General features: G+C 39.2%; 1 protein-coding gene across 10 annotated transcripts in view; it reads left to right on the plus strand.

Annotated features, from left to right (window-relative positions):
- The window catches only part of ZDHHC14 (zDHHC palmitoyltransferase 14), a 169,120-nt gene that overhangs the window by 118,392 nt on the left and 35,789 nt on the right, over positions 1–14,939 (plus strand). For all 10 annotated transcript variants that reach the window (XR_012158100.1, XM_073337761.1, XM_073337756.1 and 7 more), the window contains 3 exons: positions 6,926–7,028; positions 10,848–10,957; positions 12,332–12,434. Coding sequence is in view for 9 of the 10 variants with exons in the window: in XM_073337761.1 (XP_073193862.1) it covers positions 6,926–7,028; positions 10,848–10,957; positions 12,332–12,434 (316 nt within the window). In the remaining variant the exon portion in view is untranslated. The remainder of the gene's footprint in view (positions 1–6,925; positions 7,029–10,847; positions 10,958–12,331; positions 12,435–14,939) is intronic.

The raw sequence follows: 14,939 nt of genomic DNA on the forward strand, positions 1-14,939 counted from the left end.
CTCAGTCCCTGGAAAAATCATGGAGCAGGTCCTCAAGGAAACCATTTTGAAGCACTTGGAGGAGAGGAAGGTGATCAGGAACAGTCAACAGGGATTCACCAAGGGCAAGTCATGCCTGACTAATCTAATTGCCTTCTATGATGAGATAACTGGCTCTGTGGATATGGGGAAAGCAGTGGACGTGATATATCTTGACTTTAGCAAAGCTTTTGATATGGTCTTGCACAGTATTCTTGCCAGCAAGTTAAAAAAGTATGGATTGGATGAATGGACTATAAGGTGGATAGAAATCTGGCTAGATATCTGGCTTAATGGGTAGTGATCAACGGCTCAATGTCTATTTGGCAGCCGGTATCAAGCGGAGTGCCCCAGGGGTCGGTCCTGGGGCCGGTTTTGTTGAACATCTTTATTAACTATCTGGATGATGGGATGGATTGCACCCTCAGCAAGTTCTCAGATGACACTAAGCTTGGGGGAGAGGTAGATACACTGGAGGGTAGGGATAGGGTCCAGAGTGACCTAGACAAATTGGAGGATTGGGCCAAAAGAAGTCTGATCAAGTTCCGCAAGGTCAGGAATCCCATGCACTGCTACAGGCTGGGGACTGACTGGCTAAGTAGCAGTTCTACAGAAAAGGACCTGGGGATTACAGTGGATAAGAAGCTGATATGTGTAAACAGTGTGCCCTTGTTGCCAAGGAGGCTAACGGCTTATTGGGCCGCATTAGTAGGAGCATTGCCAGCAGATTGAGGGAAGTGATTATTCCCCTCTATTCGGCACTGGTGAGGCCACATCTGCAGTTTTGTGTCCAGTTTTGGACCTCCCACTACAGAAAGGATGTGGACAAATTGGAGAGAGTCTAGCGGACAGCAATGAAAATGGTCAGGGGGCTGGTGCATGTGACTTACGAGGAGAGGCTGAGGGAACTGGGCTTGTTTAGTCTGCAGAAGAGAAGAGTGAGGGGGAACGTGATAGCAGCCTTCAACTACCTGAGCGGGGGTTCCAAAGAGGATGGAGCTCAGCTGTTCTCAGTGGTGGCAGATGACAGAACAAGGAGCAGTGGTCTCAAGTTGCAGTGGGGGAGGTGTAGGTTGGATATTAGGAAACGCTATTTCACTGCGAGGGTGGTGAAGCACTGGAATGGGTTACCTAGGAAGGTGGTGGAATCTCCATCCTTAGAGGTTTTTAAGGCCAGGCTTGACAAAGCCCTGACTGGGATGATTTAGTTGGTGTTGGTCCTGCTTTGAGCAGGGGTTGGACTCACTAGATAACCTCCTAAGGTCTCTTCCAACCCTAATCTTCCATGATTCTATGACTTCTGCTCCCAGTTGAGAACAGCTAACACAGGGCTTCTCAAACTGGGGGTTGTGACCCTCAGGGGATCACAAGGTGATTACGTGGGGGTCACGAGCTGTCAGTTCTGTGGTGCTGGCAGCCCCGAGCCCCCATTGAATTAAATTACCCCCAGCATTGTTAATTTATAAGGGGGGCTCACGCTCAGAGGTTTGCTGTATGAAAAGGGTCACTAATACAAAAAGTTTGAAAACCACTCTGAGCTAACAGACGGAAAAGGCTGGGGAGCTGCCATAACTTCTACTTGACTTCCTACTTAAATTCCTGTGGGACTATAGCTCTTCCAACTCCCCACTAATATGTGTGGATGGCTGATATATAGATATGTGAAACTATTTGCATCACTCACAAAGCCAGTGCAAAAATCATTCCTTACACGGGCTCTGCAAAAGCAAAACCCTTTTACTGTTTTGCCTTAGAACACTTGCTCTTATGCACAAAACTAGATTTTTGCCCAGAAGTACACAAAAATGGCGGTTTTGCCTATTAAAAACAAAAAACCAACACACCACACGCACCACCTGGGATGGTTTTGTGGAAAAACGTCCGCTTATTAATTGGCAAAATTACAATTTTTGCTAAAGAAATATGTAAAGGGCAGAAGTAACAAGATTTCACCCCTGAGTGTTGTCACCTGTATATTTCTAAAACGTCAAGTTTGCTAAATTCTGTAGACATAACTTCTGATGTGTTCATTGATTTGTGTGTTTGTGATGTAGAATCATTGAGCCATAACCTCCTTTTTAAGCAAGGCCACAGTTTTTAGGAAGCACAAACAAGCAATCTATCCTGAATAGCACAACAATAACTTCCACATAAAAGAATGACAAATCACTTCTAATAGTGGATTAGTCTTTCAGTTCTCTCAAAATGGAAAAAGCTTTCAATTGTTCTTAAATCAAAAGGTAATTGATCCCACACTTGTGGATCCTTGTACAGGAACAATAGGCTTTTTATTCATAATTTGCATTCAAAGTCATGCCAGTTTGAGAGGCTCAATAGAGCATTTTGTAGAAGCAGCTCCTTTAGAATGTGACATGTTGGACAGTTTATTGGGTTGGTTGCAATTCCTCACAATACAAAATGAAATTGCATCAACAGTACTGGGAATTTTGTTTTGCAGCAAGACAATTTGTGAAGAGAGAGCCTTGCTTTTCAGCCGATGCCTCACTAACAATGCTATGTGACAAACCGAGTTTTACGGGTCTCTAGTTGTAGTAGACCATATTACTGTACTCCATAGCTGAGCCTTGTTGCTGTGTATTCAACAACTATGTATAAATCAATTATCTTTTTAATAACTAATGAGCTTCAATTTTATTTGCACATCTTGATGAACAGGGAGTTAAATACATAGCTCCCTACATACTAAACTGAGGGTACATCTTTTGTACTATGCCTTTGTTTTCCTCACAATTCCTACATTTTTATCTAAGCACCTCTGACTTAAGTGAATTAACTTTATTCCTTTTACTATAAATGTAAAGGGACAAATTCCAAAACACTTACCTTGAATCAAAAAACCTATTATGGAAGCTCACACTCAGTGAGTCCTCCAGCCCAAGGCTCAGCAGTTCACTCCTGCTTAAAAAGCATGAAGTGAGGAGCTAACGGAGTATGCCCAGAACAGTAGGTCTCTTTCCCTCCCTCGGGAGCCCTCACAGGTGCAGATAGTGTAGCCTATCAGAATGACCTAATGCTTCCCTGCCTCGCTCAGGTGCTGTGAGCATAAATTCATCCATGTATTTAAGTTTCTCAAACTGCATGGTGATAACCTTAGAAAAGCTTCTACAAGAATATCCACAATATGAGATCCTGTAAAGCAGTTTGCTTAATTAAGTATCACTAACAGTGCCCTGTTAATAGGGGAATGATCTATAATTAGTCCCATCCCAATAGGTTGCTCTGCGGGATGCAGTGCTCCAAAATTTTCCATACACTTGATAAATCACCAGGTATAAAATGGTCTTGGAAGGAAGTGCTTATGTGCATTTAGCCACTGACCCTATAGACTCTAGCACCTGGTTGCTTCCTGAAAAGTGCTCGCATACATGGTTAACAGGAAAGGATTATTCACGAGGGCTGGCAGAAAGAAAATATTGGTTGAAAATATCTTAGGTACAAAAACATTAAGGAGTCCGGTGGTACCTTAAAAACTAACAGATTTATTTAGGCATAAGATTTCATGGGTAAAAACCTACTTCTTCAGATGCATGGAGTGAAAATTACAGATACAGGCATAAATATATTGGCACATGAAGAGAAGGGAGTTACCTTTCAAGTGAAAAACCAGTGTTGACAAGCCCAATTCAGTCAGGGTGGATGTGGTCCAATCCCAAAAATTGATGGGGAGGTGTCAATAACAAGAGAGGAAAAATTGCTTTTGTAGTGAGGCAGCCACTCCCAGTCCCTAATCAAGCCCAAATTATTGGTATTAAATTTGCAAATGAATTGTAGCTTAGCAGTTTCTTTTTGAAGTCTGTTTTTGAAATTCTTTTGTTGAAGGATGGCTACTTTTAAATCTGTTATTGAATGTCCAGGGAGATTGAAGTGTTCTCCTACTGGCTTTTGTATGTTACCATTCCTGATGTCTGATTTGTGTCCATTTATGCTTTTACTTAGAGACTGTCCGGTTTGGCCAGTGTACATGTGCCAGCAATGCCCCATCTCCCATGATGGCATATGTCACATTAGTAGATGTGCAGATGAATGAGCCCCTGATGGTGTGGCTGATGCAGTTGGGTCCTCTGATGGTATTGCTAGAGTAGATATGTAGATATGGGGACAGAGTAGGCAACAGAGTTTGTTACAGGGATTGGTTCCTAGTGTTTCTGTGGTGTGGTGTGTAGTTGCTGGTGAGTATTTGCTTCAGGTTGGGGGCTGTCTGTAAGCGAGGACTGGCCTGCCTTCCAAGTTCTGTGAGAGTGAGGGATTGTTTTCCAGGATAGGTTGTGTTTTTGTGGATACAGACTAACATGGCTATCCCTCTGATATCTTAGGTACAATGGCTTAGTTCTTAGTTGAAATAAAAGATAAACCTTTTTTCTTACCTCTGTCCTAAGGGGGCAGTCAACTATAAGGGTAGGAGGGTAACTGGTCTTCCTCAGACCTGATATCTGGGGTGTCTTTTCTAGTCCAGCCTGTCTCAGAGGACAGTTTAAATATTGATCAGTAGATCCCACTGGACAATGTTCATTTGTGTCATCAGCAGTTTCACTTAAGAGCTCTACCACGCTGTCCTGCAGCAGTCAACTTTAGGGGGTTGACTTCTGCCTCCTGTTTGCAGGTTCTTCTGTCTGTATCCTGCTGCTGCCAAACTCCTGCCAGGCTCTCTGTGCCTAAGCCTTCTTGTCCTAGTTCATAGGCTGCCTGCTGCTATGTCTACGGCTTGGTCCCCAGTGCAAGCTCCTTTCCTGCTCATCTGTGACCTTTCAAATCACCCCTGAGGGAGAGGAAGAAAAGTAGCAAACCTGCTGCTCAGAAATTCATCATGGTTCTTCTATCCATCCTGTTTCTGCAAGAGATAGTTCTAAAGAGTGACATATAAATGTTTTATACCCTAAGCAAAACTAATGAATTGTTGGCTCATTTCCATTTCTGCTTGGCTTTGACAGTTTCTGCCATTTAAACTAAGTTGTGTTAGAGCAAAGTTGTTACCAGTGGCTAATGGGCATTATAATGACTTTGCAAATTTAGCAATATTTTAAGAGGTTTTTATGCAGTTGTGTAATGTATAGTTCCCATGTTTATTGGATCACAGCAATGTTATGGTGCTTGACTGTTAAATAATACCCTGAATATGTTTGCTGTAATTTTTAAACGGTAAAAGACCAGGGCATTCCTGGTATTGCTTTTTCTGGCTTCTTTATTTTCATAGTGCTAAGGGGTCATGCATATTTCTCTTTCTCTTGTGTAGACAGGTATTGATGAGGATGTGAGTGGTGCATTTTGTGGCCTGTTTGTGAAATATTTTGAGAAACAGTTGTTTTGGAAAATGACTTATATAGATTGTCATCATGTTCTTTTCCAATTGCCATATTCCTTATTAATTTATTATATATTTTGGTAGGAGACAATGCTTTTTTTGTTCTTTGGTATATATAGACTATCAAACATAAATATATTAATATAGAGTAGGATGAGAGTTCCAAGTTCCTAGCTATTGTACATAAACTGAAATAAATAGCAATTGAAAGGATAGACGTGGTCTTTTGGTTGTAGTAGCTTGCTGTCTTACTGAGATAAACAAGGTTTAGGAGCAAAGTATGATACCTTGACATTGAGATTATGTCTTTTAGTCAGAGTTAAAGGATATTGTAAGCTGCACTGCACAGCACCCAATGTTGACCAATTTAATAGTAACATAGATGTTGGCCCTAAAAAAGGCTAGTTACTGATTTTTGGGGGTTGTAGTTAAGGTAAAAAGGCCTCTGCAGAAGGAAGAGAGGGAAGGTAGGTTGGAAAGAAAAAGAGGAAAAATTGATAAGATCAAAACTTAAAAATAATATTGAGGCACAGTTGACTGAATGGTGAAATATCTTGCTTATGTTCATTCTGTAGTAATGAATAAAAGGTTTTTGGTGCTTTTCAGTGCATTGTTTCCAGTAGGAAAATTCACAAAGGTAAAAATTGTAAACAGGCCTTGCAAATTCCACAGTCACTTGCTTATGGCAAGTGTGTGTGTGTGTTTGTAACAGAGCAGTGAATGTAATCATGATGGTAATGGAGAGCAAGTGGAATTTGTAGCATACCTGGGCTAATACATTGTCATTATGATTTTGTAGGACATGTATAATCAGTATCTCTGCTTCAGTTACAGAGGACAGACAGCATGGTCTACTACAGTGATACTCAGACCTCAGTGGTTCAGGAGCCAAATTAGCAATCCACATTACCCAAAAAAGCTACACAAGTGTGAATTAATTGTTTCATTTACTATAATACTATATATTCATATTGAAACAGTATGATGAGGAAATATTTAGTTTATATATATTATTCCCACAAGAAATGACTGACCAAATATTATTTTATCAACTACACTTGGTTAATAACATAGTAAAAGTATTCTGATTGGTTAATAATTAAATCACAGTGTTTTAATATCGTGTGCTGCAAAGAGCCTCAGGAGGCACATTAAAGAGCTGCTTGCAAGTCTCATTCTGAGTCTCACTGGTCTAATAGATTTTATGTGTGACTGGAAGCCTGAAACTTCTAAACTGTTCTTATTTATTTGAATTATTGTAGCTCCTAGAAGCCCTAATCATGGGCCACCACCCCTTGTGCTAGGTGCTATGTAAACACAGTTCTAATCTCATCTTTGTCACTGACTCATTGTGTGGTTTTGAGTAAAGTCATGGAATGAAGCTCTCTGTCTGTCTGTCTGTCTAAGTGAAACTGTACTTCCATTTACTTACATACTTTCCTAATACGCGTGTTGTGAAGATTACTCAGCATATGTTTGTACAGAATTCAAAGTTCAGTACTTTAAAGACACAAATCACTATGTGAGTGCTATTATTAATTATTATTAGATTTCATACAAATTTGTACTTCCTTGACTTTTAATCACTGTGCTGGAAGCTGTCGTGTGTTTTTTTTCCGTTTGGTCTATTGTTGGTCTCTCAGGTTTTCATACATATTTGATCAGCTCCAATCAAACAACAAATGAAGATGTAAGTTCTTGACTTCATGGTGTAATTGCATACCTGTTTTCATTTAGTAAATATTAAAAGATTGTTAACTTTCATTGTCTGTATTTTCAGTTTCCTTTCTGTAGATCTTACTGAGTTTCCCCGCCTCCCTTCCCCCCCAAAAAAAACTATCTGCATATTGGTATGCGTGTCTTGGTGAGGAAGGAGGTGATAGGGCACCATGACCTGGTAACAGTGATGCAGTGACCACGGTTTTAGAGATTCATTAGGTGTTTAGTGCATTCTACCCCTAGTTCTAAAAACTTCAGAATTCTTTCTCGTAGTATGAAGCTTTGCTTCTTAATAACTATATGTGATGATAAACATCCTCCTTAAACTTGCAGGGTAGTTTTAATCCTTTTTGACATTAGATGGGAAAATATTGATTGGGTTATAACTAGAATTGTTGATCGCAGTTAACTCACGCAATTAACTCAAAAACATTAATCGTGATTAAAAAATTAATTGCGATTCATCGCACTTAATAACAATAGAATACCAGTTGAAATTTAATAAATACTTTTGGATGTTTTTCTATATTTTCAATGTTGATTTCAATTACAACACAGAATACAAAGTGCTCAGTGATCACTTTATATTATTATTTTTATTACAAATATTTGCACTGTAAAAATAACAAATCAGTATTTTTCAATTCACCTCATACAAGTACTGTAATGCAATCTCTTTATCATGAAAGTGTAACTTACAAATATAGATTTTTTTTGTAACATAACTGCATTCAAAAACAAAACAATGTAAAACTTTAGAGCCTACAAGTCCATTCAGCCCTTCTTATTCTTCCAATCGCTAAGACAAACAAGTTTGTTTACATTGACGGGAGATACTGCCTGCTTCTTATTTACAATGTCACCTGAAAGTGAGAACAGGCGTTCGCATGGCACTTTTGTAGCCCGCGTTGCAAGGTATTTACATTCCAGATATGCCAAACATTCATATGCCCCTTCATGCTTCAGCCACCATTCCAGAGGACATGCTTCCATGCTGATGATGTTCATTAAAAAAATAATGCGTCAATTAAATTTGTTAGGTTTAGAGTAGCAGCCGTGTTAGTCTGTATCCACAAAAAGAACAGGAGGACTTATGGCACCTTAGACACTAACAAATTTATTAGAGCATAAGCTTTCGTGGGCTACAGCCCACTTTATCGGATGCATAGAATGGAACATATAGTAAGAAAATATATATCCAACTTCTCTGTATGTATACATATATCTTCTTTCTATATATTCCATTCTATGCATCCGATGAAGTGGGCTGTAGCCCACGAAAGCTTATGCTCTGATAAATTCGTTAGTCTCTAAGGTGCCACAAGTACTCCTGTTCTTTTTAATTAAATTTGTGGCTGTACTCCTTGGGGGGAGAATTGTATGTCTCCTGCTCTGTTTTACCTGCATTCTGCATATATTTCATGTTGTAGCAGTCTCGGATGATGACCCAGCACATGTTCATTTTAAGAACACTTTCACTGCAAATTTGACAAAACGCAAAGAAGGTACCTGTGTGAGATTTCTAAAAACAGCTACACTGCTCAACCCAAGGTTTAAGAATCTGAAGTGCCGTCCAAAATCTGAGAGGGACAAGGTGTGGAGCATGCTTTTAGAAGTCTTAAAAGAGCAACACACTGATGCAGAAACTACAGAACCCGAACCACCAAAAAACAAAATCAACCTTCTGCTGGTGGCATCTGACTCAGATGATGAAAATGAACATGTGTCAGCCCACACTGCTTTGGATCGTTATCAAGCAGAACCCATCATCAGCATGGAAGCATGTGCTCTGGAATGGTGGTTGAAGCATGAAGGGACATATGAATCTTTTGCGCATAAATATCTTGCAACGCCAGCTACAACAGTGCCATGCGAATGCCTGTTCTCACTTTCAGGTGACATTGTAAACAAGAACCAGGCAGCATTATCTCCTGCAAATTGTAACCAACCTTGTTTGTCTGAGTGATTGGCTGACCAAGAAGTAGGACTGAGTGGACTTGTAGGCTCTAAAGTTTAACACTGTTTTATTTTTGAATGCAGTTTTTTTGTACATAATTCTACATTTTTAAGTTCAACTTTCATGATAAAGAGATTACACTACAGTACTTGTATGAGATGAACTGAAAAATACATTTTGTTTTTTTACCGTGCAAATATTTGTAATAAAAAATAAATACCAAGAGAGCACGGTACACTTTGTATTCTGTGTTGTAATTGAAATTAATATATTTGAAAATGTAATAAACATCCAAAAATATTTAAAATAAATGGTATTCTATTGTTGTTTCACAGTGCGATTAATCACAATTAATTTTTTTAATCGCTTGACAGCCCTAGTTATAACCAAGGTTCAATAAGACCCATTAGACCAGTTTCTGGGAACAGAAAATGAGAAACACAGAAGAAGAAACAAACAAACAAAAAGAACAAAATGCAAGTGAAAGCCAGTCCTTCAAAAAGTCTCTGTATTTTATACATTTCAGTGCAGTGGGGAAGTATCCAGCTGTCTATAGCACCCTTTTCCCAATGTTTTCCACTAGAATCCTACATGATCTGTAATTCAAAAACAATTTAGACTTGAAAAAAGTTTCAGAAAATATCAACCAGTCTGGTTTTGAAAACAAGTTCCATCATGTGTCTTGTCTGTCTTTGACTTTCTGCCATTTAAACTAAATTTTGTTTGAGTGCTCTGGCAATTGAGGGCAGGTTCTCCCAACAGAGAAGAAATCATTAGTTCAGAGGTCATCCACTTTTACAGTCTCTGTTCTACATGGAGGATGGGTCCATCAGTTCCAGTGTCACAACAGTTCATTTAACTAACTGTGAAGACAGATACTTCATGTCTCTCCTAACCAGATTATTAAGAATTATTGAGACTAAAGGGAAGACTAAAGCTAACTAACAGATGGTATAAGAGAGCATTGTTCAGTTTTGCCATTTAATCCAAATATACTGACGTAAGCTTTTTGAAGGAATTACTCCAAATTTACTTTTTATTTTTATCTATTTTTGTAGCTTTTTTCATAATTGTGTGATAACCCCAAACCTAGTATTTTTGTGTGTGTCAAATATATTTTGGTCATTGGCTAAGGGCTAAGTTATAATTGTGTATTTTACAAAATACAAAGCGTAAAGATGCAGGGCAGAGCATTTTTCAGTAATAAATTGAAGAATGTGCATCATACTTGTGAAATAAAACAGGTGAGATGAAATACCAGTCCTGATCTGTTTTTGAACTGGGGTCAACTTTGGCTATATAGACAGAGCTAATTGTCTTCCATGTTGTTAAATAAAACGCTTTCCATGGAAAACCCTCAGATAACAGGGAATTATGACAGTGCAGCATGCCTATTCTTTATTTTTCAAGGCAGAAAAGCAAGGACTCTTCCTCAGACTTACTAAGGAATTTACTAACTCACCTCCTTCCCATGAAAAGCCTGAATTATTCAGTCCGTATTCAGGGAACTACATAGACAACAGGGGACATGGAATTCATTCTCTCACCCATGTGTGGGCTATAGGTTTGCTTAGTAGCCATTACTCCAACCTACATATTCTGAAATTGAAACAGTGGATGTAGCCTCTATGTGGTTGCGTCATGGAGATTCTCCCAAAGCCCTTTCAGGACTGTGGGGTTAGTACAGACATGCTTTTAAACATTCTTTTCCTCTTTTCTTCCCCAAATCATAAATAATGATTATTATATTTGTTGTTACTGTGATTACCCCTAATTTGCCCCAGCAATTGTATGTGACATAGTATCTGATATTTTATATTCATGTCTCTTCAGATTAAAGGATCTTGGTCAAATAAAAGAGGTAAAGAGAATTACAATCCATACAGTTATGGCAACATCTTTACTAATTGTTGTGCAGCGCTGTGCGGGCCCATCTCTCCAAGGTAAGGGTTACTAAAAGTAATGTTTTTGTATAGGATGAGACCACAGACTTACTGAAAGTTTGACTTTTGTTATCTTACTTCAGTTTGCTCAACTGAAACAGATCTTCATTGTACTATTTAGTGAAACTGATCTTTTTAGCAAAAAGAAAAGGAGTACTTGTGGCACCTTAGAGACTAACCAATTTATTTGAGCATGAGCTTTCGTGAGCTACAGCTCACTTCATCAGATGTTTACCGTGGAAACTGCAGCAGACTTTATATACACACAGAAATCATGAAACAATACCTCCTCCCACCCCACTGTCCTGCTGGTAATAGCTTATCTAAAGTGATCAACAGGTGGGCCATTTCCAGCACAAATCCAGGTTTTCTCACCCTCCACCCCCCCACACAAATTGACTCTGCAGGAGAGTCAATTTGTGTGGGGGGGTGGAGGGTGAGAAAACCTGGATTTGTGCTGGAAATGGCCCACCTGTTGATCACTTTAGATAAGCTATTACCAGCAGGACAGTGGGGTGGGAGGAGGTATTGTTTCATGATTTCTGTGTGTATATAAAGTCTGCTGCAGTTTCCACGGTAAACATCTGATGAAGTGAGCTGTAGCTCACGAAAGCTCATGCTCAAATAAATTGGTTAGTCTCTAAGGTGCCACAAGTACTCCTTTTCTTTTTGCGAATACAGACTAACACGGCTGTTCCTCTGAAACCTGATCTTTTTAGATCACGGATGCAAGTAAGTTGCTGACTCTGTTTTATGGCTGAGTCAGCAATTAGATCTAGTAAAACAGTTTAAGTACAGGTTCATACACCTGTAACATAAATAAACTTGTTTAGTGGTTCTTTGATCTTTCATTGCAGTATTTCTAGCTGTTGGAAGTGAGGAACTCCAAGCAGTTAATTGTTTTCAGAAAACAGAATAATGTAATTACTCCTTTGCTTGTACATTGTATTCCTTTTAGTTTGCACCCACACCATCCACACAGAGGAGTTGCAGCACAGCACTTTGGTGCGCCCTGCTGTTCACGCTCCTGTAGTCCAAACTGTGGGGCAGTGTAGACGAGCTGTAAGTCTAGTTTATTTAGAAGTGTACATAGTCTTGTACATAGATATTAGCTGGCAAAACCAAAGTCAGCCTGTAATACACAGCGTGATCACACTACTTTCAGAATTCCAGCAAACAGCTCTTTGTTCAAGTTCTTCACCAGACTGTTCATTTTGTGTTTCTCTCACACTGTTCCCTCTGTTTTTACGTTTGTGTGTTAAAATTTTGCACAAATAATGTAATATTGAAATCTATTTTTATTGGGGGTGGAGAATTATTAATCATAATCTTTCTAACAATCTTGTGTGGGTTTTTTTTATTATTATTCTGTAGTCTAATTGACAGAAGAGGATTTATACAGCCAGATACACCACAGCCAGCAGCACCATCAAATGGCATTACAATGTATGGGGCAACGCAGTCTCAAAGCAACATGGTAGGAACCATCCCATAGTGTTGTTCATCAAGATCCCTGTGAATGTTTCCCTTCTCCGCTTTCATGTGAACTAATCAAGTAATAAACTAACTGGATACAGCTGCCACTCTGATAGGTGGAATTATTCATTATTAACTATACTGCAGTAGGTTTATGCAGTAAGAAATCAAGGTTTTTATCTATATCTATACAATAATGATAGTTTTTACTCATGGACAATAGAAAAATAAGTGGCTTTTTTTCCCCTACACTTGAAATCTATTGGCGATTGAATATACAGTGTCACTTTAACATATCCTGTTGATACCTGCCTTGTTTTGAACTGGACTGTTCAGTTGTCGTGGATTCATCAGTTTTGCAGAACAGAGTATCATTTGGTATTGTATTCTTCTCACATACTCTCTTCCTTTGCCTGTTCAGTGCAGATTTGTCTAGATTGATACATATTTATACAGGACAGGTTAACAAGAGGATATGTTTAAGATGGGGGGTGCATTTTGAGAAAAAGGAGTGGGACTTTGAACTTCTAATGAACAACAGGCAACCTCAGTACCATATTCAAAACTTAAAATATCTTCCAAAAATGTGCCAATGGTTCCTGTTGTGCCCCTTGATGGCAAAGGACCTCACATCAGAAAAGCATGACTTCCAGTGCCAAGAAGAAGAGAATAAGTAGCAAAGATGCCCACTTCTGATCTCTTGTTCTTCCACTATGTAGATTGTGAAGATATGTCAAAGATTCATTAAACGTATGACTCAATGCACTTTTTATTTCCTTGGAGGGAGGGAGGGAGAGAGGGAGATCAATTCGCACCACAGTCTTCTAGCATAATTTCAGTCTTGATTTTTGACTGAAGAAAGAATACACTTCTCATGACTTTGTGAGCTTTACAATCACTTAAAGTTTTATAAAGATTCTGCTATAAGATTTTAGAATTGTTTCCATTTATTGCTGCAAGGATTTAGTGGAATGGTTGTCAGTTTTCTTTATAATGTTAATTTTTTAAAATAAATTTTAATATTTTTTTATAATTTTTAACAAGAAGTACCTAAGTGACTTCAAGTACAATCATGGCATTTATCTTAAGCTTTTTGTCAGATACCTACAAGGCAGGCCATGCTAGGTCTCAGTGCAAGTTCTACTCAAGAATCTTACCTCAAACTCAAATTCTGGAAATATATTGAAATATTTCAGGACACCCTCAGCTAAACTTCCTTGGACTCTGTCAGGATTCTTATATACAGAGACAAATTAGTCACAGTAGGTCTTTGTCATGTTGTTCTGTCACTTTGGAACAAGTATACAGACATAACATGGAGTCTCTTCCAGCAGATCTCTTTGATCATCCCAGTCCATATACATTTAGCCTTTGCTTTCAGCATCAAGTTCTGTTACAACTCTCTACAACAGCAGTTCTCAATCTGTGGGTTGGGACCCCATTTTAATGGGGTCGCTAGGGCTGGCTTAGACTTTCTGAGACCCAGGGCCGAAGCTGAAGTCCAAGACCCACTGCCCAAGGCTGAAGCCCGAGTCCCACTGCCCAGGCTGAAGCCAAAGCCCACTCACTGCCTGGAGCTGAAGCCTTTGGGCTCAGGCTTCAGTCTCCCATTCTGGGGTCATGTAGTAATTTTTGTTGTTAGAAGGGGGTCATGGTGCAATGAAGTTTGAGAACCCCTGTTCTACAACATAGATATGCCCATACTATAGTTTATATGCTTCAAAGCATGTACCTAATTAAATTCACTAATACAGTCATATTTGTGCATCTGGGACCTCTGAAGCTGGTGAAGTCACTGTGACACACAGGCTTTATAAGAACAGAATACTCATCACCTACCAGATATTCATGATCAAATAGCCTGTCAACAGACTGACTCTGCAGTTTTCGTATCTCTGGAAAAGTGGAAAGCTCTTGCAACATTGATCATGAAATGTACTGAGATGATCAAATGTAAAGGGGGAATTGAGTCAGACCAGTGCATGCTGCTGGATAAAGAGTGATGTATATAGGCACACAGTATTATAGCTTTAGGTACTGGAATTAGATCATCAAATGCTCTAAGACTTGCCTTGTGATGGAATGAATTTCAGTGGACCTGAGGTGGGAAAACCCTTGGATGAAGATCAGCCACAGAAGAGAGCATAGTCACTTTGAACCCTTTATGACAACTGTCCAGCCTTCATGCCTGAAAATGACTTCACAGGGGACACTTGGAAGATTGAATAGGACATGTGTTCACATATAGAAATATTTGTAAGAGTCTCTGACATCTTGTCTCTCAAGATGCTGTACCTGCCAGTCCTAGAACTTATAGGCCAAAGACGCACACCTCCACACATTGTATATAAGTTATGGGCAGATTTTCAAATACACAAATGGGAGAAAGGTGCCAGCCCTCAATTGGCTTCCAGTGGGAGTTAAGTGCCTAAGCAACGTTTGAACCTTCAAAAATCTCCCCTGATTTTTGTTGGTCTTTAGCACAAGGTCATATCTCTTACCTATC

Source organism: Lepidochelys kempii, chromosome 3, assembly GCF_965140265.1.
Source record: "Lepidochelys kempii isolate rLepKem1 chromosome 3, rLepKem1.hap2, whole genome shotgun sequence".
Classification (NCBI taxonomy): domain Eukaryota; kingdom Metazoa; phylum Chordata; order Testudines; family Cheloniidae; genus Lepidochelys; species Lepidochelys kempii.